The 24,109-nt window shown below is 42.8% G+C and overlaps 4 protein-coding genes across 6 annotated transcripts; 2 read left to right on the forward strand and 2 right to left on the reverse strand.

Annotated features, from left to right (window-relative positions):
* Hil (peptidase hillarin) lies at nt 1–13,606 on the reverse strand. Its single transcript, XM_017147798.3, has 9 exons — nt 13,498–13,606; nt 9,578–10,053; nt 8,202–8,343; nt 7,931–8,130; nt 2,304–3,298; nt 1,411–1,897; nt 935–1,048; nt 712–875; nt 1–643 (listed from the first exon to the last, which is right to left on the reverse strand). Exons 2-9 carry the CDS (start codon nt 9,764–9,766, stop codon nt 478–480), a joined length of 2,457 nt encoding a protein of 818 aa, XP_017003287.1. The 5' UTR covers nt 9,767–10,053; nt 13,498–13,606; the 3' UTR covers nt 1–477.
* Nucleotides 13,607–14,242: 636 nt separating this feature from the next.
* On the forward strand, nt 14,243–16,947 carry LOC108061584 (DDB1- and CUL4-associated factor 11). Its single transcript, XM_017147884.3, has 7 exons — nt 14,243–14,577; nt 14,649–14,913; nt 14,977–15,123; nt 15,176–15,718; nt 15,772–15,927; nt 16,325–16,431; nt 16,497–16,947. The coding sequence occupies exons 1-7, from the start codon at nt 14,389–14,391 to the stop codon at nt 16,635–16,637; spliced, it is 1,548 nt and encodes a 515-aa protein (XP_017003373.3). The 5' UTR covers nt 14,243–14,388; the 3' UTR covers nt 16,638–16,947.
* On the reverse strand, nt 16,789–18,870 carry LOC108061583 (PIN2/TERF1-interacting telomerase inhibitor 1). Of its 2 annotated transcripts, XM_070212925.1 has the most exons (3): nt 18,712–18,870; nt 17,293–18,650; nt 17,024–17,186 (listed from the first exon to the last, which is right to left on the reverse strand). In XM_070212925.1, exons 1-3 carry the CDS (start codon nt 18,782–18,784, stop codon nt 17,163–17,165), a joined length of 1,455 nt encoding a protein of 484 aa, XP_070069026.1. In that variant the 5' UTR covers nt 18,785–18,870; the 3' UTR covers nt 17,024–17,162. The 2 variants fall into 2 exon arrangements, with proteins under 2 accessions (XP_070069025.1, XP_070069026.1); XM_070212924.1 differs by having other exon boundaries at nt 16,789–18,650.
* Nucleotides 18,871–18,930: 60 nt separating this feature from the next.
* On the forward strand, nt 18,931–24,068 carry FAM21 (Family with sequence similarity 21). 2 transcript variants are annotated; one of them, XM_070213240.1, is made up of 5 exons: nt 18,931–18,953; nt 19,225–19,336; nt 19,400–19,597; nt 19,658–19,797; nt 19,847–24,068. In XM_070213240.1, the coding sequence occupies exons 2-5, from the start codon at nt 19,235–19,237 to the stop codon at nt 23,949–23,951; spliced, it is 4,545 nt and encodes a 1,514-aa protein (XP_070069341.1). In that variant the 5' UTR covers nt 18,931–18,953; nt 19,225–19,234; the 3' UTR covers nt 23,952–24,068. The 2 variants fall into 2 exon arrangements, with proteins under 2 accessions (XP_070069341.1, XP_070069340.1); XM_070213239.1 differs by lacking the exon at nt 18,931–18,953 and adding an exon at nt 18,989–19,124.
* The last annotated feature ends 41 nt before the right edge of the window (nt 24,069–24,109 follow it).

The raw sequence follows: 24,109 nt of genomic DNA on the forward strand, positions 1-24,109 counted from the left end.
TTTTAAATCAAAGTAATATATATATTTATATGTATAATATAAAGTTCATGCATAAAGGGGCAACGTTGCGTTTATGTAATAAATTATTAAGCATTATTCAGTAGATGTACAAATTAATTAAGAGCTGATTTTAGGGTTGGTATTACTAGGCATCTTTTAGGTCTAATGATTAGAGTCTAGAGTATTTACAAGTTCCGAATGCCGACTTGCCGAATGGTTGAGCAAAATTATCGTTCATTATCAGTGTTCATCGTGATCAGATTAAGCCGTGATTGGCCAGATTGCTGGATTGCTTTTGATTTTTCCTTTCTTTTAGCACCTGCATAATGGATTTTGTGATGTGGTAAACGTTTGTTAGGTTTCCACTTAAGTGAAGACTATAATTAATATTGCATTTTGTTTGTGTTTGCGCAGAGTGGCTCCGCCTCCTTGGACGCGACGAGGAAACCATCCCAGCGTCCGGTCCACTCAACCGACTTAATTCCGCTTGGACGAGTTGATTAAATATTTACAGCAGTGCGTCAACAAATGTTTCTCGCCGGACGAGGATGAGGAGTTGTTATTGTTGTGGTGATGATGGTGCTGAGGGGCGCCCAATTCACGCGTGTATATGTCCAGACCATACTGACCCTCCTCAGGGAAGCTGCGGAGAGGGGAAAAGGTTGATTGGAATGAGAGCCCATTAAATTTTCCATTTCCCTGTGCACTCACTTAATGATGAACGTGACAATGTCGTCCAGCGTGCTGTGAGTCACATACTTGGCCAGCTTCTTCTCCTCGATGCCATTCTTGTGCAGCGTGGCCATAAAATCTGTCAGCGGACGCGACATGCGGAATTGCAGGTCCAGGCTGCGTCCGGCGAAGATAAGCGGATCCTGAAAGCAAACAGGGCACTCGAATCAAATCACCCGGCGAAATAACCAATCAAACCCACCTGATGCGTGATGGGTATGAGTCCGAATAGCCGGGTGGCCTTCGTGGGCCCCCACTCGCCACTGGCGCAATCGGGCAGTGGCACCATCACCGTCTGCAGCTCCTCGCAGCAAATCTGGAAATTATGTAGCACGTTAATAGCTGTGTGACTAATAGAGAGGGTTCCTTAAATCTTAAGAACTCAATCAAATAAAAAACATTACGAAATAAAAATGTGTAGATATCTATTGATGTATCTACATGTTATCTACATTTTTCATTCCGTAAGGCTTATGATTAAACTTGTATAAGGAAGTGTTCCATAAATCTTAACACCATCCTTAAAAACTCAGTCAAATAAAAAACCTTACGAAATAATAATGTGTAGATATCTATAAATTTATCTACATGTTATCTACATTCTTCATTTCGTAAGGCTTATGATTAAACTTGTTTAAGGCTTTACCCTGCTTACAAATATTTCCTAGCGACACCCACCTTAAACTTGCACACCGACTTAAACTTCATGGGTTCGCCGGTTAGGTACTCCTGCGGCGTCACCGCATTGGCAAAGATGTCCAGCAAGAAGGCGCCAGAGCATGGAGCATGCACTCGGAAGGCAACGATGTTCCCAATCACCGACTGCATCACGAATCGTTTTAAAGATACCCCATCGTAGGAGAGCTCCTCGTCGCTGTCGTAAAACTTGAGATTGTAATGGAAGATCAGGCAGCTCTGCATATCCGTGGGCATGGCGATGCGCACGGTGGCGGCTCCAGTGTCATCGGTGAACACCACAGCTCCATATCCCTCGTCCGCAAAGTGAAGTCCGTAGCGGAAGAAAAGCGAACGGACGAAGGGCAGATTCTCGAATTCCCGCAAAGTAATGGGACGCTTCAGCAGCTGCCATTCCTCCTGCAGAGGATAGAACTCGTATATGAATTCGCGCGGATCCGTGAGAAAGTAGTGATCATCGTATTCGTAACTGCAAAGGACATGAAAATTAATATTTGCTTAGGTTTGAATATTATATTTTGATAGCAAAAACTAACTATAAATATTACTATATAAAACACTTAAGTTTGCCTCGAGGATTTCGTGTTATAAACGATAATGCACAAAATTAAAATTCGAACGGGAAAACGTTCCCGAAATATTAAAGTTTTTTGTAGGAAATAGATCTTATATAGGGAAATCAAGGTCATAAAAGATCGAATGCCTTAAACTACAATAACTAACAAAAATAATGCTATATTTAAAAAAATTTTAGGACTCTTCTAAGTGCATGATTTTTTTGATAAGAAAAGTTTACAATAACAGTTATTTTCAGTCCCTGCTTAGAACTGATAAATAACTTTCAGAATTCCATATCTTTGAGCATCAATACTCACCGCAGACTGTCGTTCTTGCCGCGTCCCTGTTTGGGCGCCTCCTTGGCGTTGACCAGGTGACGGGCCCCCCAGTTGCACTGAACGAAGCGCCAGGCGCCGGCCACGTAGACCGCATTCCAGGAGTTGCGGAAGCGGGAGTCCTGGAACTTGACACCCGGCTGGTAGCCTGCGCTCTTCGAATATCCCTTGATGACGACGCAGTGGAGACCGGCGTAGCTGCAGAGCCGCTTGAACAGAACATGATAGCTCTCCGTACCGTACTTGATGCCACGCAGCAGACCCATGGGCGTGTCGCCCCGCAAATCGTCGTCGAAGTGCATGGCGTTCAGGTTCTTGACCGTGATCCAGCGGAAGATCGTGCGGGCCTTCTCAATGTCCGTGGTGCAGCGGCCAACCAGCTGGCGCACCAGGTCGGTGAAAGTCTTTTGGTCCTCCTGGGCCACCGAGATGGCGATGCGATCGACGTCCTCGAACTCCACGGGATCGGTGTAGATCTGGAACTTGCTGACCGCCGGCGGAGCAGGAATCGGGGCATTGAGCGGATACTCGACAGGTACGGCGCCCTCGCTGAACTCGTCGTCCAGGAAGATGCTCTCGCTCTGCATGTACTCCGATCGCCGGGCGCTGATCAGCTCCAGCATCTCGCTGGATTGGCGATCCACCAGGGCGGCGGTCTCGTACCGCTCGTGCTCCAGCATCTTGCGGGTGATGCTCTCCTTCTTCTTGCTGCGCCGCAGGGTCATGTTCTTTTCGAGGTCCTCCTTCTGCTGCTCGTGGCGCATCGTCAGGATATTGGCCTCGTCCCGGCTGCGCCGTGAGGTGGCCAGCTCCTTCTCGAACTTGTGCGTCAGCCGCTGCAGCTCGCGCTCCCACTCGTCCTGGAACTCGTCCTGGATCTTGCGATCCTCCTCGGCCCGCTTGCTGGCGAACTTTCGGTACAGGTCGTCCTCTTCCTTGCGATGCTTCATCTCCAGATGGGCCTGTTCCTCGCGAGCCTGTAAGATAAGATACGAAATGATATAGATAGTAAGTGGATGTTTTTTTTTCGGTTTTTATAGAGAAAGCTGCAGTTTCGTTGATTGCACTGCGAGCGATTTGTTGTTTTTGCAATGCTTGGCTTGTTAACTTGGCTAATTATAATGCCACGCCTGAGCTGCCACAGCCCGGCTCAATGTCTGACATTAGGCCCCCGGACTCCGAGAGTCCGTCGTTGCATCTTCTTCGGCTCAGCCACCTCCCCATTTTTCCTCCCACACATTCAATGCACTACGCATTGCGTGCATCTATTGATAATTGCAGTTCCCTGTATCGATAATTGCAGGTGGACTGGCTGACCGGCAGATTAGCCAAGCGTTAAGCTACAGTTACCAGAAGTCGAAGCTGGGTTCTTAGTACATAAATCGAATAGGTTTTTATCAAAATATTCCAAAAATAAACTGTCACTGCTTCAAGATAATTACATTTCGAATTTGGTTTACTAAATAAAATGATTAAAAGCATTTTTATACCCTTGTAGAGGGTATTATAATTTCAGTCAGTATTATAACTGCAACGCAGTGAAGGAGACGTTTCCGACCACATAAAGTATATATATTCTTGATCAGCACCAATAGCCGAGTCTATCTAGCCATGTCCGTCTGTCCGTCTGTCTGTCTGTCCGTCTGTCCGTTTGTCCGTCTGTCCGTCTGACCGTTTCTATGCGAACTAGTCTCTCAGTTTTAAAGCTATCGCGATGAAACTTTCCCGAAAGTCTTCTTTCTATTGCAGGTAGTACATATGTCGGAGCGAGCCGGATCGGACCACTATATCTTAAGGCTTCCATAGGAATATTCAAACAATTTACTACCAAATACTTAATTTGATCTATTGCTTAATTTAACAAATAAAATATCCCTGCTTCAAGATAATTACATTTTGAAAATAATGGTTTTTATCTAAATAAAAACTAAAATATTCCTGCTTAAAGAAAATTGCACTTCGTATTTTATTTACTAATTAAAATGATTAAATTATATTTATTATACCCGTTACTCGTAGAGTAAAAGGGTATACTAGATTCGTGCAAAAGTATGTAACAGCTAGAAGGAAGCGTTTCCGACCCCATAAAGTATATATATTCTTGATCAGGGTCACTAGCCGAGTCGATCTAGCCATGTCCGTCTGTCCGTCTGTCCGTCTGTCTGTCTGTATGAACGCTGAGATCTCAGAAACTACAAAAGCTAGAAGGTGAAGATTTCCCACACATATTCTTTGGCTTCCTACGCAGCGCAAGTTTATTTTAGCCGAGCGCCACGCCCCCTCTAACGCCCACAATCGCCCACTAACGATTTTAAAATGGGTCCTGCGCCCACATCTTTAAAGATTTCCGAGAAGTATAAATGCAATTTTGTTGTGTATATTTATACCTATCGAAATGTAGAAGACATTTTTCAAATCGGACCATTCATTAAAAAGTTATACGCTTTATAAATTGTCAACATATATCTATCTCCCTCGCACTCCCTTTAGCTGAGTTACGATTATTAGTCGGGACACCAACCCGACACAGCGTTCGCACTCCCTTTAGCTGAGTGACGGGTATTAGATAGTCGGGACAGTCTTTTTAAATCAATTGCTGTTTCCAATACTTCATTTAAGAAATTTTATAACGACTTTAACAACTGTCTATAAACATTTTGGACAGCAGTTACAAAGGCAAATTCCAACCGTTTTTTATGGGCTTTAAATGAAAATAATTAAAGTCATTTATAACCAAAGCCAAATGGTGTAATAACGTACTTACTGTAATTGCAGTTATTTTCTTTAGACACTGCCATTATTTTGACCCCGAGTGTGCTTGCTAATTGCGGTAATGGAATGTTTGGGCGTTCTCTAAGCTACCCACTGATGGTTTATTATCATCTGAGTCATATTTATTCCAATCTCAAAGTTGGCATTTTTAATAACTAATCTGCAAGCTGCACTCAATTCCCTCTCTATTTTTTGACCAACTGTTACTATTGTGGCCTTTTTAAAGTTATGACTTCCGCATAGGAATATGTATCACTCGAAAAGCATTTAGCGCCATGCAACACAAAAACAATGTGTAATTAAATCCGAAAATTCAATGTCAAGTTCAAACAATACTATATAAAACAAAGCCAGAAAGTAAAGTAATAATAAAGTAAAAACAAAAAACGAAAAAAATTGAAACACCTGAGACTAAACGGTTCAAAGGCCCGGTGACAATGGTCAAAAGCGATGACGCCGGAATTGCGTGAGCGGTTTTGAGCGGATTTTAAATATGACCATAAAAAATAAAAACGCAGAGCAGAAAAGCAAACAGTTATGCGACGCCCACGGTGACAAAGGCGAAAAAAGAGCGAAATATAAACACACAAGAAATCAAATCAGAGCCAAACGAAAACGAAAGTCCAAAAATGTTGAAATTAATTATTGCGCAAGCGCGGCGGCGGCCACCGACCAAAAATATATAAAAAGAAATACCAAAGTAACCAAAACAGAAACCAAAACAGTGGCAAATAAATTGTAAATTGGCAAAAAGCTATTTTTTCTTTTTGGCTCGTTTTAAGCTATGAGGAAGTGTCTGCGTTTGCGGCTGCGTGAGAGTTTTTATATGGAATTGCGGCGCCAAATTACACGGCGATTACATGGCGTTTAAAAGCGCGTGCATTGCATAAGGGCGGCCACAGAGGAGCGGCACCACCAGAGATCGGGAGAGCTGTAGCTTAAGCTCCGCTCCACACACCGCTCTACACTCTCCACTAATCAAACAAAAAGCTGCTGCCGCTACTTTCACTGTGCCGCGCATAATTTAGATTTAGCAAACGGCAGCGGCGCATGCGCAGCCGGAAAAACAAGTGACGCTGCCGGCAAATGTGTCGGTGGTGGATCTATTGTCGCGACCGTGTCTGTGCCGCTGCACTCTCACAGTCGCGTTTAATGTAGCAGGTCCAGAGAATATAATAAACATTTTAGTCATTGATTTGATAATGACCTTGTCATCAAATCATATCATAAGCGATAAAAGATATTGAAGAACTTAATAATTTTCAATATATTATACAATTTTACAAACAAACAGCATGGTTTTGTCAGGGCTCAGAAACATTAATATTGGAAGTGACAACTAGGCGTTATATTTTTATTCCATCGATATGCATTTTGGGTGTGGGTGGAAAGCAATTAAAAGTATGGTTTTGTGAAAAGTATTTATCTTTCAAGCTATCAGAATCGTTGCGTATTTTGGAACGAATATGTGAATATATGAATATGTTGCTCTCGAGTAACAAATAAATTACTTAAAAATTTTAATTTATGCATCAAAAAAGTTGATTTCAACATTTGGGAGCTTTTGAGTCAGTTGTTTGGAAATAGTATGATTTAAGAGTGGCATATTTTGCGTTATTATTTTGATCGCAGGTGTATATAGAAAATGATATTGCCAAAATAAAGCAGCGATGGTGGGTGTTTACTATGTGTGCGAGCGAATGTAAAACATGTACAATTTTTAATGATCGCATGCATGCAGTTTTTCACATATCTCTCGTGTTCGCTGTCTTGCGGCGTCTGTTACTGCGGTGTGGGTCATCAGACACCTGTTCGAAATTTGTTAAATTGAGCGTTGCAATAAAAATAAAAATATTTGCTGTTGTCTCTGCCTAAGGTGGTGCTGGTGTGCTGGTCAGTCGCGTGTGGCATTCTCGAAAGTGAAAGAAAAATCCGTTTTCGGCATTTGCAATGGCAGGCAGCGTAGTGTGAGTGTGAGTCAAAGAAAAGCAAAACGTGTGCGATTTGAATTTCGTTTTTACGTAAAATGCGATTATAATGCTTTCACCCGAGCATCAGGCGGATAGGAGATTACCATTCCAGTCGAGGCAAGTGCCAAGTCATGGATAAAGATGCGAGCACCGATAAAAGCAAGCAGCTTTTTGGCAAGCAACAACCAGTCGGGCTAATAAATTATAATCTGGCCGAGAGATCATCCCATCAACTAAGCGAATCGCATTGCGGCTCTCCACTAACTAGATCAATTTGGGTATCACATTTATCCATCTTATTTTCGATTTCTTGAACCACTTAAAAGTATACCAAAAGACTTAAATATTACAGGTTTGCTTGAAGATACTCTAACGGGTTTCATCCATTTGGTCATCTTTGATAACTCAAATGGAAACTGTTTTTTTGATAATACTTCTCTGGAGAATATTTAGTTTAAATTATTTCTCAATATTTCTCCTCCTAAAAATTATTTTTTTACCCTCTATCTTCAAGTAATTTATTTTTAGGTAATACTACCGGCAAAACTGAATCCGCAGTCTTGAGACTCGGACACTTGGGCAACAAACAATAGCCCACAGTCGAGTGTAAATAGCACACTAGCCTACATAACCACCACTGGCAGTGCATTAATTAAGCCCAGGAACATTGCACAATCGGTGAAGCTTGGAGAGAACGGGAGATACACACTTGACCAGCTGGCCCCGCTAGCCACTTAAAATTTCATTAGATGTTCTGCACTAAATATTCTCTTAATTTGCGGCCACTTGGCGGCTCCGCATCTCAGCGGATGGATCACTCCCCATAATGTTTATGATTGGTAATCATCGGGGGGCATCATCTCTTACCAGGTAGAAATCAATCGGCTTCTCCCGCGCCTTGTTGTAGGCCTTCTGGATCTCCGTCTGCTTGAGGGCATGGGCGATGTGGAGGGCACTGGCATCGAACCGTCCGTACTTGTAGTCGGAGTCGTTCTGCGACGGAGAGCTGACCTCCCGGCCACCATAGCCGTTCGGCGTGGACTGCCGGGAGCCACCCAGTGGGCCACCTGCAGAGATCCCGCAAAACAGAGTTAGCAGTTAGCCAAGTCGGCAGTCCATGTCAGCCATCCATACTAACCATCGATCTCGCTGCGAGTGCCCCGTATCTGCTCGTTCACGAATTTGTTGGTGCGCGGCGCATTCAGGGCCTGACGAATCCCCACCGAGGTCTGGTCGAGATGGCCGGGTCCGCTCTTTGGTACATGTGAACTGCAATAGACCTTAAAGAGGGATAATTAATTATTATTTTGTTGGTGGGATATATGTACCACATAAAACATGGTGTTCGCCATAGCAAAACAAGCACATTTTCTGCAGTTAAAATATAATTTGTTAAAAACATAATAGCAATAGACTTTCAGTATAATTATACGATTATAACACGGATATAATTAAAACTAAAATTATTTAAAACATTCATGCATTATTTTTTCTGGTCAAATACCCTAACTTTTTAGGATCCCATCTTTATCATAAAGGAGTATAAAAGCACAAATCATTGGTATAAACTGGTTTAGTATCTATATATCTAGAAAAAACTTATTCTATTCTAAAAACTAATTCTAACGCCCTTTTTTCAGTTCATTTCTGAAAGGAATTTCAGCTGTATCTATCTAGCCATAAAATCATATACCCCATTAGCCTTATTGGGTTTCGTTTTGAGTGCGTGAGCAGAACCCAAAAATCAAACGCTTGCAAATGCAAATTTTACTACTTCACCTACACACAGCAGGTGGCAAAATATATGTGATATGTTATAAATACAGTGCGTTTTGGGTATTTAAAGCTGGTATATGTATCGATTGGAAAAAGGTCAATATTTCTTTTAGTTCTTGAGAAAATATCTCGTCCCTTATATTTTAATTATTTTATGATAATTATGCAGCTATTGGAGGTGACTGGTTGTTATTGTTAAATTTTAACATTTCAATATTATAGTTTTATCCTTCAATGAACTCATTTAAATTAACTGCAAATTAGCTATTGAATAAATTACTTACTACAAATTACTTTTAGTTCGAAATATTTAAATAACTTTATTACTTCTTCTTAACAAACAACAAATGATTTGCTGTATATTCTACTATTCTTCTAATCTATTTTACTGTAAACAAGGATTCCCACGACCTGCTACCTTACCGCAGCCATATAAAAGCGAAACGCACTGTACACATAAATGTATACAACATACATAAGCAAGTTTAAAGGTACATATACTCGTATATTGCATATGAATGACAGACCGCAGTGACACACATTTGCGCCTCGGCAAAGTGCAATAACGAAGTTATTTATTATTATGCATAGGCACACAAAAAAGTGTCGTTCGAATTGCATTTTTGCATCTTGCAGCTGTGCAAATATTTAGTCTGACGCGTTTGTCGCTTAAGTCTTTCGTTTTCTATGTTGCATATGTGGTTGCTTAGATGTTTGGGTATTGGTGGTAGCACTTACCTCTTTGTCATCCTGCTTGTGCTGATTATTGAAATACGTTTTGAGCGTCAGCTTGGTGCCGCAGTGTACGCATTTGAAGCAACCGGAATGGAAGAATGTGAAATCCTTGAGCGGCCCCACACGATCCACCTGATAGACGGTCTCGCTGCAGCGCAGGCAAGTCGACTCGTAGAAATTTGGCCGATACATAATGTCGTGTGTCTATGTATTCCTCCTCCTGTTTATTTTTTGTGCGCAGCTTCCGACTGGTTTTCGGTGGACCTGTACCTGTTGAGTTTGTCACTTTTCTTTTCTTGTCGTCTTTCAATTTCACTTGGCGTGGAATTTACGAGTATATTCTGCTAGTTTTTCGAGTTTGCAGTTGGTTCTTCTGATGGTGGTGGTGGTGGTGGTGGCGACGGAGACATCATCCGTTCATCCGCTATTTGCTATTCGCTATCCGCTCATCCTCGTCATCCGTCCGCTGCTGGCAGAAGCTGTCCAACGAAAATGACCGAAAACGATTACTGGCTGAGTGGGAGATAGAAATTTCCTATTTCGGCTGACATTTCGACCAAGACCAAATCAGGCCCATAGAAACAAAAAAATATATATATTAGTTTCTGCGCAGGCGTGTTTGTCAACCGAGCCAAAACTTTCATTTATTTTGGCTTCGAGCTGGGATTATTAATGAATTTTAATTGTCTGGACACAGTTTGTTTCCTTTTTTTATGTTGGCCAAAAAGGGTTAAAGCCATTTCGCCTTGCCATTGACCTCGCTGTGGGAATTTGAGCTTGAGTTTGCCCCAAACGTGCCACAATTGAACTTGAGTTGCTGCTTTTGTGGCAACTCAACTCGCTCGTGCAACTTGCAACTGCCGCCTGGCACCGGCACAAAAGTTGCATTTTCCATTTGATTAATTGACGCGATTGTTGCTGGCAGGTTTCCTTTCGGTTTTTTGTTTAGCTTCAACAATTAAATTGAAGTGGAAAAAAACAGATTGTGTGTGTGAGCGAGCAAGTGCATGTTGCTTTGATTGAATGCATTGTGGTTTCAGTTGCTGTTGCTGTTGCACTGACCAAAATTAAAACCAATGCGGCTCACCGGCTTAGACAAAAGCCAAGAGCCTCCAGTCGAACTCAAAGTCATCGTTTTGCTTTCTTTCTCTTCAAGTTTAATGAACGTTGAGTCCATGGGAGGTGGGTGGTTTTGGGGGGATAGCCAGCAAGGCCTTATGATTAGCGCCAGTTGCGGCATCGAAGGTTGCTGATCTGCGGATTGCATGCCGCAGCTGCTGCAGCACTAATGGAAAATACGGGGAAAATGCAAATGTGGCGAAGGCCGCCGCCAAGAGATTTTGTAACACCAAATTATTTTGATTGGCTGTGAATTAAATTTTGTTCCGCTTTTGACGACTGCTCTTGATCGACCAAAGCGAATGTGAAGCAACAAATTGATGTGTGAATCAAGAGGGGGGGAGTAAGGGGAATGATGCCCTAAAAGACCCTATAAACCCGGGCGATGAGTAACATGTCGATAATCCCAGCCAGATCTTTTTGGCCAGCCCACGCTTCGATTCGAATATCAATCAACAACAACGCCCACAAAGGCGACACAAATGGCAGTTTGATCTCTTGATGCGATCACTATCGGTGTGATTGAATGGTCCAATTACGCTTAGCTTTTGACATAATTAGCGTGTAATGATAATTGTAATGGACATGGATATGCTGATAACAGGGAAGACCCTTCTGGGCGGGCAAATTAGCTGAGGGGGCGGCTTTGACAAAACGCCTCGTGCGACTTACATCATCCCGTCATATCCCATCATGCCACCATGGCCACTTGGGTGTGACTAAGAAGCCGAGAGGCCTGGTAACCCGAGAAGCCGCATAGAATTTCGCACACATGCCGCTGTTCCGTGCCAGCTTTGGGTTTCTTTTCCACCTCAATGCGGACGAAATGCCATGCGAATAAATTATAAAAAAAATAAAATAAAAATCATGACAAAAGGAGAAGCAGTCACAAAAACGAAAGTTGCTCTGCACGGGCAATTGTTCGCAATCGAAACATTTAAATAAATTGATAAGCAGTCGGAAGCATTTGCATCGGGGCAATTCAATTTGGCTGAACGAGTTCGTTGCCTAAGTCTTTCGTTTCTTCTATCGCTGCGATATTGCTTAACGAAACGCTAACAATGACAATTAAATAAATACCAATAATAACAGTAAACTGCCGCAGCAACAACATAATGAACTTGAATTGGCATAATTGCCGCAGCTAATCACATTAAAGCCAGATACAAAGATTCGATAAATGCAAGAAAACAACAGCCAAGCCAGCCAGAAATAACATGACAAACGGCAACTGGTTATTCAGCCAGGCAGTGAAACAATCATAGGAATTAAAATAAAATGCAAATGATTGCGTCACTTTGGTTGGGTGCAGAGCAGCGATATGAGGAAAAATACGAAATAGCACTCAAAATGTGACACTGACAGAGGGAGAAAATAACCAGTCGATTTGAAGAGTGTTGTTATTAATTAACTCACAAAAATAAAATATTCAAACAAAAATATGTAAATTTTATCAATACTCTTTAATAAACTCTATATAAATTTAAAAAAAATAACATAAAATCAAAACAAAAGATAAGGTAATTTTCAAATACGGAAATAAGTTTATAATATTTTAAGTCAGTAAATTATTTTCAAACTTTTGGTTTTAAAATGGTCTCTATAATTTTTGATATATTAATGAAGGCGTTTAAACCTTTTTTGATAAATAAAAATGTAAAAAATATTGAAAAATTTTTTTTCAAAAACAGTTCAAAGTATAAAAGTTATGGAAAAAAAGGTTTTTCTTGGATTCCAATATAGAAGTTTAATTATACCCACAACACGTGTTTTTATTTCTTTTGCAAATTAATTAGTTATTCTTTTTAGAGAAGCTCTACTGTATGTAAAGAGTGTGAGAATTGTTTGGGCAAAGCTGAGATAGACAAGTACTTGCGTTTCTGTGCCAATTGCAGAGTTGCTAATTGAACGGAACAATGAATTGCTTTTAGAAATCGCCCATTTCGCTGGCAATAAATTAGAAGCACAAACACCGAAAATAATTTATGAGCCAGTCACAATAATTTGGAAACACATACATACATCCGTACATATCTGTGTACATATGAAACCTTGGTGGTTGAAAGGGAGGTGCAACCAGCGCCCATGACAGGTGGTTTCTTCTAACCCCGCCCCCCTTAAGCCACCCACCCCGTCTCTCTGTGTGTGCGAGTGTGTCTTTGTGTTAGTCTATGTGTGTGTGTTTATGCCGTGACGCAGTCGCAGCTTCAAATTCAAACGTCAGCTTGCAATCTTTCACTTTTTTTCGTGTCTGCCGCTGCGGCTTCGTCGTTCGTTCCAGTTTTTCGTAAATTATTTCCCCAGCATCGCTATTATTTTGTTATTTTCGCCTTGATTATACACACGCGATGTTTGGAGCTGTATGCCTGTGGTTCTGGGCCCTTTTTTTTGACACACTTCTTCTTCTCTCTATTTATGTATCTTTCTATTACTTTTACGCATATATGCTAAACAACTTTCTTCTTCTGGCTGCAAAGGGGCGCGCTTTGTGCAAAAGTATTTATCATAAATTTCACACACACGCAGGCGCACTCAAACGCACACACAGGCACATGGCCCCAACGAGATCCAAGCACATATACACACACAAAAAGGGGAGAGCAGATTGTTCAGTTCGCAAGCTTCGGAATTTGGAGTTTGGAATTCCAATTCTGCGAGGCTTGCTTTGATCACATTTTCGGCACTTCTTGTTGTGGCTCCCAAAGTCTCTCTGAACAGCAGGTTTCGATATTCGGATATTCGGGGGAATGTAACAAAATTTCATTACCAAACACAGACACACACACACGGGCGCGTTCACTCACACAAGCACAAGGTTCGAGCCGCTTTTCTCCGCTTTGCTTTTCCGTTCGAGCAGTTTCACGATCGACGGAGAGACACGACGTTCTCGAATCACGTTAACTTTGCGTATGCGCGATGTTTGGTTCACCAAAACGTAAGTGTGAACAAAACGTAAGCAATCCAAACGTAAGTCGGGCTCTTAACTCTCAGAGAGGCTTAGTTCGAAAAAGCTCGCTGTGTATGCCCAATACTTTTATCGGTAGACAATTGTTGAGACCAGGTTACATTTTTTTAAATTTAAATTTAAAATTTTGTTATTTTTAAAAAGCTGGCATATTTTTAAATCGATTGATTTGAGCCTGTTCGTGAAAGGGAATTATATCCGCTCTGAGCCGAGATTGAGCGGAGGAGGACAACTGCGCATGCCCAACATTTTTTATTGATCGTGGATTGTTGATCGATAATGGTGGGACTTCATTTTTAATAATATATACATATCAATACGAACTTAAATTTGAAAATATATTCCAACCAAAATTTTAAATGTATTATTAATATTAATATTTAATAAATATTAAAAATTAATAATTTTGAAAAGCTGGTACCTACAAATCTGTAGAATATTAATGTTAATATGCTCTTAGGTGTGCCTAACTTATTAGTAAATTCTTACAGAACAGCTAGCCAGGAATTCTTTTTGTCAATTTAAATAAAATATTTTTAAATAAAAATCGTTGCCCAGCACTTCTTTTACTGCGATAGCAAACCTATCGATAGTCGGTGAACTTTTGAACTTTGGTGTGGCTGCAGGTGTCCGTGTGGTATTTGCCCCCCTTTTCGCCTGCGGTCCTACTAACTTCAACAACTGTGAATTTAATAACAAAAGAGGGCGAAAAGGGAAAACGCAAAAAGTTATGGGGAATCAATTGGGAATCCAGATGAACAGCGATGACGACGATGACTTTGACTCCTCGGACAACGAGCTGGGCTTTAATGTGATCAACTTTACAGTGAATGCCATGGACATGGAACTGCGCACTGAGTACTGTAACAATAACGACCTGCCAGTAATTAGGAGCAAGCCCGATCTTGTAAAATTTCAGGTAATCACGAAATAGCCTGTTCACCAGATAAGAAAAGGCAGTGATTTGTGACGTTGCGCTTGACTTTTCAGAACACTGATATGTACAAGGAGATCAGGGCTTCGAGTGGCCTGGTGAGCAATCCCGAGAATCGCTGGAATCTGGTGCATGCCCTTCAGCAGCGTGAAAATGGGTTGGCCTCGCCCCACAGCGCCTCGTTCTCGAAGAACCAGCAGCGCTACATTTCCAATCTCTACATACCAAACAAGAAGTCACAGCGCCTCATGTCGCTGGACTCGAAAGTCTTCGTGACCAAGTTCAATCGCACGGGCAGCAAACTGCTGACCGCCTGCCAAGGTCAGCATATTTTGGCCTAAAGCCTTGAGTGTGTCGTTTAAGCCAACCTGTTTACCATTCCAGATGGCTTTGTGCGCATCTACGACGGCGCCAAGGGCACCTACCACCTGCTCAATCGCATCCGAGCCCGCGATGTCGAGTGGAGCATCATCGATGCGGATTTCAGCCCCAATGGCCAGCACTTTGCATATAGCACTTGGTCCCGATCATGTAGGTAGTTAGTAATCCACTAATGATCTCTAGTAACATGTTTACCCTGCAGTTTTCATCATGCCCGTGAACGGGGGCGAGGACGACTGCCAGTGGATCGATGTGAATGGGCTGCCCAACCATCGGCTGGCCATCTTCTCGCTGCGCTACTCGCCCACGGGCGACAAGATCATCGGCGGCAGCAACAATGCCACGGTCATCGTGACCGACATACGCACACGAACCACCCAGATCCTGCGCACCCACCGCATGCCCGGCAACGATGTGAATTCGGTGTGCTTCCTGCATGACAAGGACCCAAATGTGATAATCGCAGGCTGCGACGATGGACTGCTCAAGGTCTACGACCTGCGCACCTCCTTCCGCTCACGCGAGCTCTCCAAAACGGTGGCCTCCTTCATTGGCCACTACGATGGCGTCACCTACATCGACTCGCGAAACGACGGCTACCACGTGCTGTCCAACTCCAAAGACCAAAGCATCAAGATCTGGGACATGAGGCAGCCCAGCAATCTGCGTAATCGCAGCCGCGCCAGGCAGCAGCAGCTGGACCTCACCATGTGGGACTATCGCTGGAATCGTGTGCCGCGCGAATGTAAGCTTTGCCTATTAGGATTCTCGGAAATTCTAACCATTATCGCATTGCAGTTTACAATCCCCACAAGGCGCTGGATGGGGACACCAGCATTATGACCTATCGTGGTCATCGAGTTACCAAAACCCTGCTGCGGGCAAAGTTTTCGCCCATGGAGCAGACAGGACAGCGTTACATTTACACTGGCTGTGCCACAGGACGTATTATAAGTGAGTTTGAAAATTGAAATGATAGTTAGGGTATTAAATTGCGTTGCGAACGTTGTAAAGTGTAAAAGTGTAAGGCAGTTCCAACAACAATTTCTATACAAGATAGTTGTCAATAGTAGGCCTTGAAAACGCATTTGAATACCCTAAGTATTTCTTCGTTTTACATTTACAAGGCGTTCTAAATTCAATTACTTGATAAGCTTTTGTATTTTTAGAAATTCTTGAAAATTTGTTTATGCAAGCGGAGGCATGTTCTTAGAACTTTTTCTGATCATGACCCCATTATGTTTAAAAACTTAAAATTGGCTTTTCTTTATCATTAACTTTACTGAAAAATCATAAACAATTTTTACAGAATATTTTAGAAAAGTTATGCAACCCCATTGTTATTTTACAGTTTACGATGTACTTACTGGTAAGATTAAAGAGGCTATTGAAGGACATAGGAATGTGATAAGAGACCTGGACTGGCATCCAGAGCGCTCAGAAATAGTGTCTGGTTCGGTGAGTTGGCAAAAAATACACCTTTTTGAATACCTTTTAATGCTCAACTCCATCCGCCTTTGCAGTGGGATACTCATGTTCATCTGAACAACTTCAGCCGCAGCAACGCCAATCGTCCGGTAAAGCGAGCCCATAGCTCGGATCAGGACAAGAGGCCCTTGCGGCGATCTCGCCGTCTAGCGAATCGCAATGTAACACCAGACTAGCTGTAATGTTATCATAGTAGCTATTAAGATCCCCATTGATATTACATTTCGTTACATTCATTCATAAATTGCATGGACGACGGGAAGGAATATTCACGACAGTCTGGTCCCATATTGGTTCTATGAATAAGACTGAAGAATATGTCACAGCTTGAAATGTATAGTTCAGTTTATTTAAATATCTTGTTACACTTTAAAATGTAAACCATGAAGCTTACAATCTACCTACTTAAGTTGTCTATGTACAAAACAATCATAATAAGAATCACGTTGAATTATATTTCGTTTGCTCGAACTAAATTCCTTGAAATGCGACTCTTTTCTTTACCGCTCGAATGGTATTCTTCTTAACAGTTCTCGGATATCGTATGTGCTGAAATTTTTGCCTAGATTCCTTGAGGGATTTATTGCTCCACAGATCGAGAATGCGCTGTTTGTCGGTGTCATTATCAATCACCTCCAGCTCGATGTTATCGCTGCTCGCATAGCCCACGATCTCGCTCAGCGTCGAATTTATGAAGGCACTCATGTCGAACAATTGGAATTTGTCTGCACAAAATTTAGAGATTTGAAAAGTGTTGAATGTTTTTAGTTTTTCATTAATCTCATCCAGTGATAAGAGGTCATTGGGCGGATCTTCATCGTCGGCACTTACGTCTTTGACTTCCGCCTCCACGGCGACAGCAAGTGCAGGAATCAACAGTTCAGGTGCGGGCTCCACAGAGTTTATAGATTTATTTTTCTTCTTTTTCTTTTTTGTAGAGGTTTCCTCTGTTATTTCGATAGTGTTCTCTGAATGAGTTACATGGGCATCTTCATTTTTCTTTGATTTACTTTTCTTTTTACTAGTCTTTTCATCTGAAGCTTCAGATTCCTTGTCCTGTGGTAAGTCATCTTCTATTATAATTACTTCGGAATCCAGCAATTCGGATTTCTTGGACTTTTTCTTCTTTTTTGGGACAGGTTCTTCAGTTGGTTCAACGGCTTCTACCTCTTCTTTTGCAGTTTCTTCTTTTTTGTTAGACTTTTTCTTTTTTGAGGCAGGTTCTTCAATGATTTCTATAGTATCTTCTGTAATTTCTTCCTGTTTGTCCTTCTTCTTTTTCTTTCGTTTAAGGGGATTGGATTCGTCGCTTTCTACAAGTTTTTCCTCCGATTGCTCAGATTCATCTTGAGATGATGGTTTAGATTTCTTATTTTTCTTTAGCTTAGGAGCGGTTTGCTCGACTTCTTCCTCCTCCACTGGTGGCTCGACAGTCCTTTCCTTGTCCTTCTTTTTCTTCTTTTTTTTGCTGGGCTCTTGGTCATTCTCTGTCAAGGTGTTCTCGAACTGCTCATCATGGCCATTAGCAGGAGCTTCAGTATCTTCTGGAGACTTCGTTGAAGTGCTCTCACCTCCCTTTTTCAGCCTGTTCTTCATGGCCTCCATTTTCTGTTTGAAATAATCACTGACGGAAAGACCCGTGCTAACAGTTTGCACGCCAGCGAAATTGGCATCCACCTCCTTTTCCTCCTGGGGCTGTTCAACCACCACGGGTTCTGGTGCCTCGAAATCGTCTGTTGCCTTTTTGCCAAATATATTGGCCAAATCCTTTTCGCTGTACTGGGACAAGTCCTTGCCGCGCGTGAACTTCTTGTAGTGAACCCGAGCCCTACTTTGCTTCGACTTTTCCTCCAGTGAGATGCCACTGATCTTCTCCTTGAGTTTCTTCTTCGATGGCTCCTCCGGTTCCTCGGCCTTGAAGCCAAATCCCATGGGTCTGGCTTCCTCTTCGGCTTCCGACTCCTTGCCATTGGCCTCAGTTTCTTCGCCATTCAGGGATTTAAGTAGTCCATTGAATCCCTCCTCGTGAGTGGTCCACTGATCATCCCTCGCCTCGAAACCCAATCCTTCGGCGTCGTTCTTGAAGCGAATGCGCACGAAATCCTTTTCGCCATCCTGCTTGGCGCCCAGGCCATTGCCCTTGGTCCAGCCCATCTTCTCCAGCATTTTGGTACCGAAGCGATTCTCGTCTGCCAAGTAATTTTGACAGATTTTAGGTTTTGAAAGCAGACTTGATTTCGAAATTCTTACCTTCGTAGAGCGCCTTGCCGCGCGGACACAAATTGTACCGCTTGCGGCGTCGTGGTTCCGCCAGCATAGCCATATTTAAATAAATTAAATTGTACTTTTAAGTGGTATTAAATTAATTTTTATAATTCAGCTAGAATATAATTCGTAAAATGCGAACAGCCTCAACACGTGCTATCAGGTATCGGTTCGAAACACGAGCTATCGATAACGATTGCTCAAACAGCTGGTACGAAGAGATAGAGGTGAGCGATTAGCGTATTAAAAAATAAGTGAAAATAGCTAAATCTTACTAGTAAATTTTTTTAAATTTATTTATATATAAATCCTATTACAATTAACCTAAAAAATAAATTTTAAACAATTCAATGGAAATCTAAAACAGAAAACTATATATCGGCTACCATATATAACAGGTGATTAACTATCGCACATCGCCAATTGGGTGTAATCACTGAGTTTTCTTTTTGTTTGTGTTTTTCATTGTTATTAATTTTTTAAATCGCGAATTTGCAGTCGACTGATAATGGATTTAAGTGCGGATGTGGACCGGATTATAGCCCAGGCTCCGGATTGGAACTTTGCCGGTGACTGCGCTCTCCTGGACCTGATGAAGCGCATCTCTCAGGTTTGCTTTTTAATGACTAAAGTCTTTATCAACAATCCAGTTTGATAAAATGTTTCCAAACAGAATCTGCAGGAAAGGGGCGAGAAAACCAGTCGCAATCTGAGGGACTTCGAGACGAGTGTGAAGCAAGTGGATATATCTTTGAGTAATGCCACCAACAGCCTGCGTTCGCTACAATTTGGCAATCAGTTTGTGGAGTATCGGGTGGAGGAGGTGGATGACGCCGATTTGGCCATGCCCGCAGATAGGAAGAAGAAGAAGGTGCTATAGGCGATAGAATTTTCCAATGATTTGCATTTACAAATCTGGATATGCTTTCAGCCCGATTTGCCGCCCAAGAGTTCCGAGGAAATGTCCAAGGAGTTTCTGGAAAACAACCTGCGAATGTTCCGCAAGAACTTTGAGCCGGTGACCATAGAAATCCCGGATTCGGATGACGAGGATGCACCGGTGCACTCAACGTATGTTTATTACACTTTTTCGACTCCTAACCAACTCATCTTTCCACAGAACCCTATTCCGGGCAAAGAATCCATACGATGCTATTCCCCTGCCCTATATTATTGGCACAAAGGAGTGGGAGGAACACAAATACGCCGGATTGTATGACAGCAAGGAAAATAGTGAGGATGAAAGGTCCGAGGAGTTCTCCTCCAGCTCATCGGACGAGAGGGAGTCCGTGCCGAAGAAGGTGACAATGCCAGCGAACAAATTGGTAGAGCCCCATACATCGGACTCCTCCTCCTTGGCCTCTTTTGCACGGGAACCGGCACCTGTGTCGCCAGTAATTAAACCTGCTGTGCAGGTGGCAGAACCTGTCGTCAGAACGCAACCGCGTCCCATTATAAGTAGTCAACGGAATCCACACGAGAGGGACATGTTTGCTGCGCTCAGGCAATCGCCGCCTAGCGATGATCCGCCGTCCACTTCATCCTCGCCTACATCTTCGCCAGCTTTTAGGAGTCCCTCCAGTCGCTTGCCAATAGCTTCTGCGGCATCGCTGAGCTCCAGCAGCAGCAGTCCTGCCCAACAGCCACCGAGGCTTTTCGACGAAGCGGTTTCAACGCGAACGCCCAAGGAAACTGAGATCAAGCCAAGTCAAACTAAGCGCATGCCAGTTAATCTCTTCAATGACGATGAGTTTAAATCGTTCATGTCCGAAATCGTTGACAAAGTCCAGGCCAAGGGGGACAGCAACCAAGTTGCCCCTGCCCCTACGATTTCAGTAAAAGAACCACCCAAAGAGAGGAAATCTGTGGAACGAAGTGCTAAGCCCGAGGCGCCAAAACAAATCATTGAGCAACCAGCGTCGAAACGTGTAAATCTATTCGACGACAGTCCCCCATTGAGTCCAACTCCAAGGATTGATGACCGTAGAGCATCGGGTGCTATTCCAAAACACAGCCCAGCCATAGTAGCCAAAAATGATCAAAGCCAATCCCTCTTTGATGATTCTCCTATCACAAAGGTCTTGCCAAAGGAAAATCCTTCAAAGAAGTCAACGAAACCGCTGCCGAAATCGCTTTTTGATGATGATTTGGAAGATGATGACTTCTTGAGCTCGTTCAAACCCAAAACAAAGCTACCAGAACAAAAACCGCTCTCAAAACCAACAACTTCACTATTTGATGATGATGATTTGGATATTGATGATATATTTATAAAACCAACGGCTCAGCCCAAAAAGCTCTCTGAAAAAGTAGCTGGAAAGACTAGTTTGTTTGAGGACGATGAACAAGATGATGCCACTGATTTATTTGGCTCGAAAAAGACAACAGAAATACGAAAGGAGTCGTCCCCAGATGTTTCCCCCGACAAAAAGATTGAGGATTCTCCTCCAGATATTTTTTCCGACCAAAAGGTTAAGGAATCGCCTCCAGAAATTTTTCCTGACAAAAAGATTTCCCAAAAGAAAGGTCTTTTTGATGATATCGATGATGAGGATTTATTTGGAACACCAAAGGCTAAGAATTTAATTTCCAGTGAGCAACAAAATGTTCCTCAGACCTTTGAAAATACTGGCCTTAAAATAGAGAAAGAGGAGCATAATGAGATTGAAAAGGAATCTTTGAAAAACGAGATTAAGGAAACCCAGCCAAAGGAAATAGAAGTAAATTCATCTATACCTATTTTTAGAGATTCACCTCCCCCTATAGAAATTGTAGAAGATTTGAAACCGGTTATGGATAATTTATCCGCACCTAATATTCCGAAGTCGACAGATTTGTTTCATGAAGATCTTAGCGATGATGATTCATTCCTTAGCCCTTCAAATATTAAGGTTAAACCAAAAAGTGCTGATGAAACTAAAGAATTTATGAAACCAACTGAAGAAAATACTTTGCAGGTCAAGGTTAAAACAGACCCAGTCAATTCTCCTGCATCTACTACTAAACCAACTGACTTGTTCAACGATGATTTAAGCGATGATGAGCCATTTTTGAGTGCATCGAAGATTAAGGATAATACAGTAGGTGCTACAGCAACAAATGAAATTAAAATGCCAGCTCAAGTCCAGTTGGTGAGTGAGATTAGGCCAGAAGAGTTACCACAGAAACTGCCGCAGAACAAAGTAGATGATATAGCAATTATCGATGAAAAGGATGATGTTTTGCCCGAAGCGTTAGGAAAATCTCAAATAGACGTTCCAGTTTCCGAAAGTCCCCCACCGGATGATGATCTAGGCAACCAAGATCCCATTATAACAATGGTGGCCGATGCCACTAGTAAGCCACCAAACGAGATGTCCACCCCCAGAAAGCCTGAGGATCTGGCTGCTGCACAGCAAATCATGCAGAACTACTCAAATCTCTTTTCCGACGAGCCGCCGGATGACAGCGAGTTTTTCCAAACGCTCGGAGGCAGCGGCCTAAGCAGCCTAAGTGCCTCGAAAATCTTCGACAACGAGCATGATTTCTTTGAGCCCGCCTTGCCAAAAATTCCGACTACGACCAAACCATCACCAGTAACGCCTGGGGATCAACCTTCTTCATCATCCGACTACGGCGCCATGTGTTTATTTAGTGACATCCCACCCGAAGATGACAACCGTGATGGTGACGAATCACAGAAGCCAGTTGAAGCTGAGAAGGAGGAAATCGCACCCACAACAACGCGAATACACACAATATTCTACGATGACTTTAGTGAAACAGCAAGGGCAGGAGCAGTGCAACCAGCTTCCAAACCATTCAGATACGATGATGAAACACCACCAGCTGATGAACCCGATCGCAGTAAAGTTAGGAGCCCTGAGCTACGAAGTCCAACTTCTCCAGTAAATAAACTGAAAATGCCCAACATAAATATAAATGTGCAGGCCTTGCTTCCAGGAGCCGGAGGCCTACCAAAGCTGCCCAAGAAACAAGAGTCTTCAAGTGTCGAGAGGGAAGAAATTGCCAGCACAGCCCAATATACAGAGCCCACTCCGAGTTCCAGGGAGAACGCCATACCACCAGCAGAAGGTGGCCTGCAGCATGCCAACAAATCTCGCGCTCGAGGACCTGCAAAAAGACGACCCTCAACGCGAAAGGGAAGACAGGAAAATTACGCCAAAAGCTTGCTGGATGCTGAGCAAGGCATACCATCTGCAACTTTAATTGAAAACAGTGCATCTGAAGATAAACCAGCTATAGAAGCTACTTCTGTAAAGTCTCCACTTCCCCAATCAGTTAAGGCTACTCCAGAGCTTCCAATCCTTAACGCGCCGCCCAAGCTCCAGCCGCAGCTAGAAAAGCCACCTCCGCTTAAATACGGTGGATCATTTTTGGACAGCCCCGATGAAGATGATTCCTTCTTTAATTCTGTTGCGACACATGTTCCTCCGACAAGATCAGTTGGAGGAAAGCAGGGATCAGATCCACCCAAGTCGTATCGATCGTTTTTGGACAGCCCTGATGAAGATGATCCTCTATTCAAGCCGTTTGAAAATAAGAGCACTGCTGAAAATAAGCCGGCATTCTCTCCACAAACAGTTTCCAAAGAGCCACCAGAGGATCAACGGCAGTTAGAGAAAACTTCGGGACCGACAAAGTTGGGAAACTCTTTTCTGGACAGCCCAGATGAAGACGATTCGCTATTTAGTAAAGTAAAAAAAGTGGCGGCTCCGGTTGCTCGGAAGTCTTCTGCTTCTACAGCAGAAAGGATGGATGCTAAAGTTGCACCTGCTCCAGACAAGGAACAAATGAAGCCCAAAACACCGAAACTGTTTGATGACAGCGATGATGATGATGATTTGTTTGCCAGTGCTACCGTCCCAGCATCAGTGCCCAGTATCCCAACAACCAGCAGGCCTGTTCCAACCAAACAGCCCACCAAACCGGCGGCCACTTCTCTCTTTAGCAGCGATGACGATGAAGCTGATGTGCCGGCTAAGATTGCTCCTGCAAAGAAGCTCCCCGTAAAGACAAGCAAAAGTCTCTTTAGCGACGACGACGATGATGATGATGACCTTTTCGGAGGCGGCTCGTCGTCCAAGGGCAGTACAACCAAAAAGACCAAACCAGTGGCCCGTGTTGCGTCCAAAGGACCTACCAGTAAAGCCGCTACGGCAACTGCAATCATTCCCTCTAAATCAAGCGATAATCCATTGGCCGATCTTCTCGATTTCGAGTAAAAACATGAATGCATTTTATTGCAAGTATGTACAGTTTTCGATCTGTGGATGGTTAGACTGTCGATCAGAGTATTGTTATTCGTATTCCTATTAACTATAATAAACAATGAATGTCAATGTCGATTTGTGTTCGATACTTAGAACTAAGCTTGGGGGAC

Source organism: Drosophila takahashii, chromosome 2R (genome assembly GCF_030179915.1).
Source record: "Drosophila takahashii strain IR98-3 E-12201 chromosome 2R, DtakHiC1v2, whole genome shotgun sequence".
NCBI lineage: Eukaryota > Metazoa > Arthropoda > Insecta > Diptera > Drosophilidae > Drosophila > Drosophila takahashii.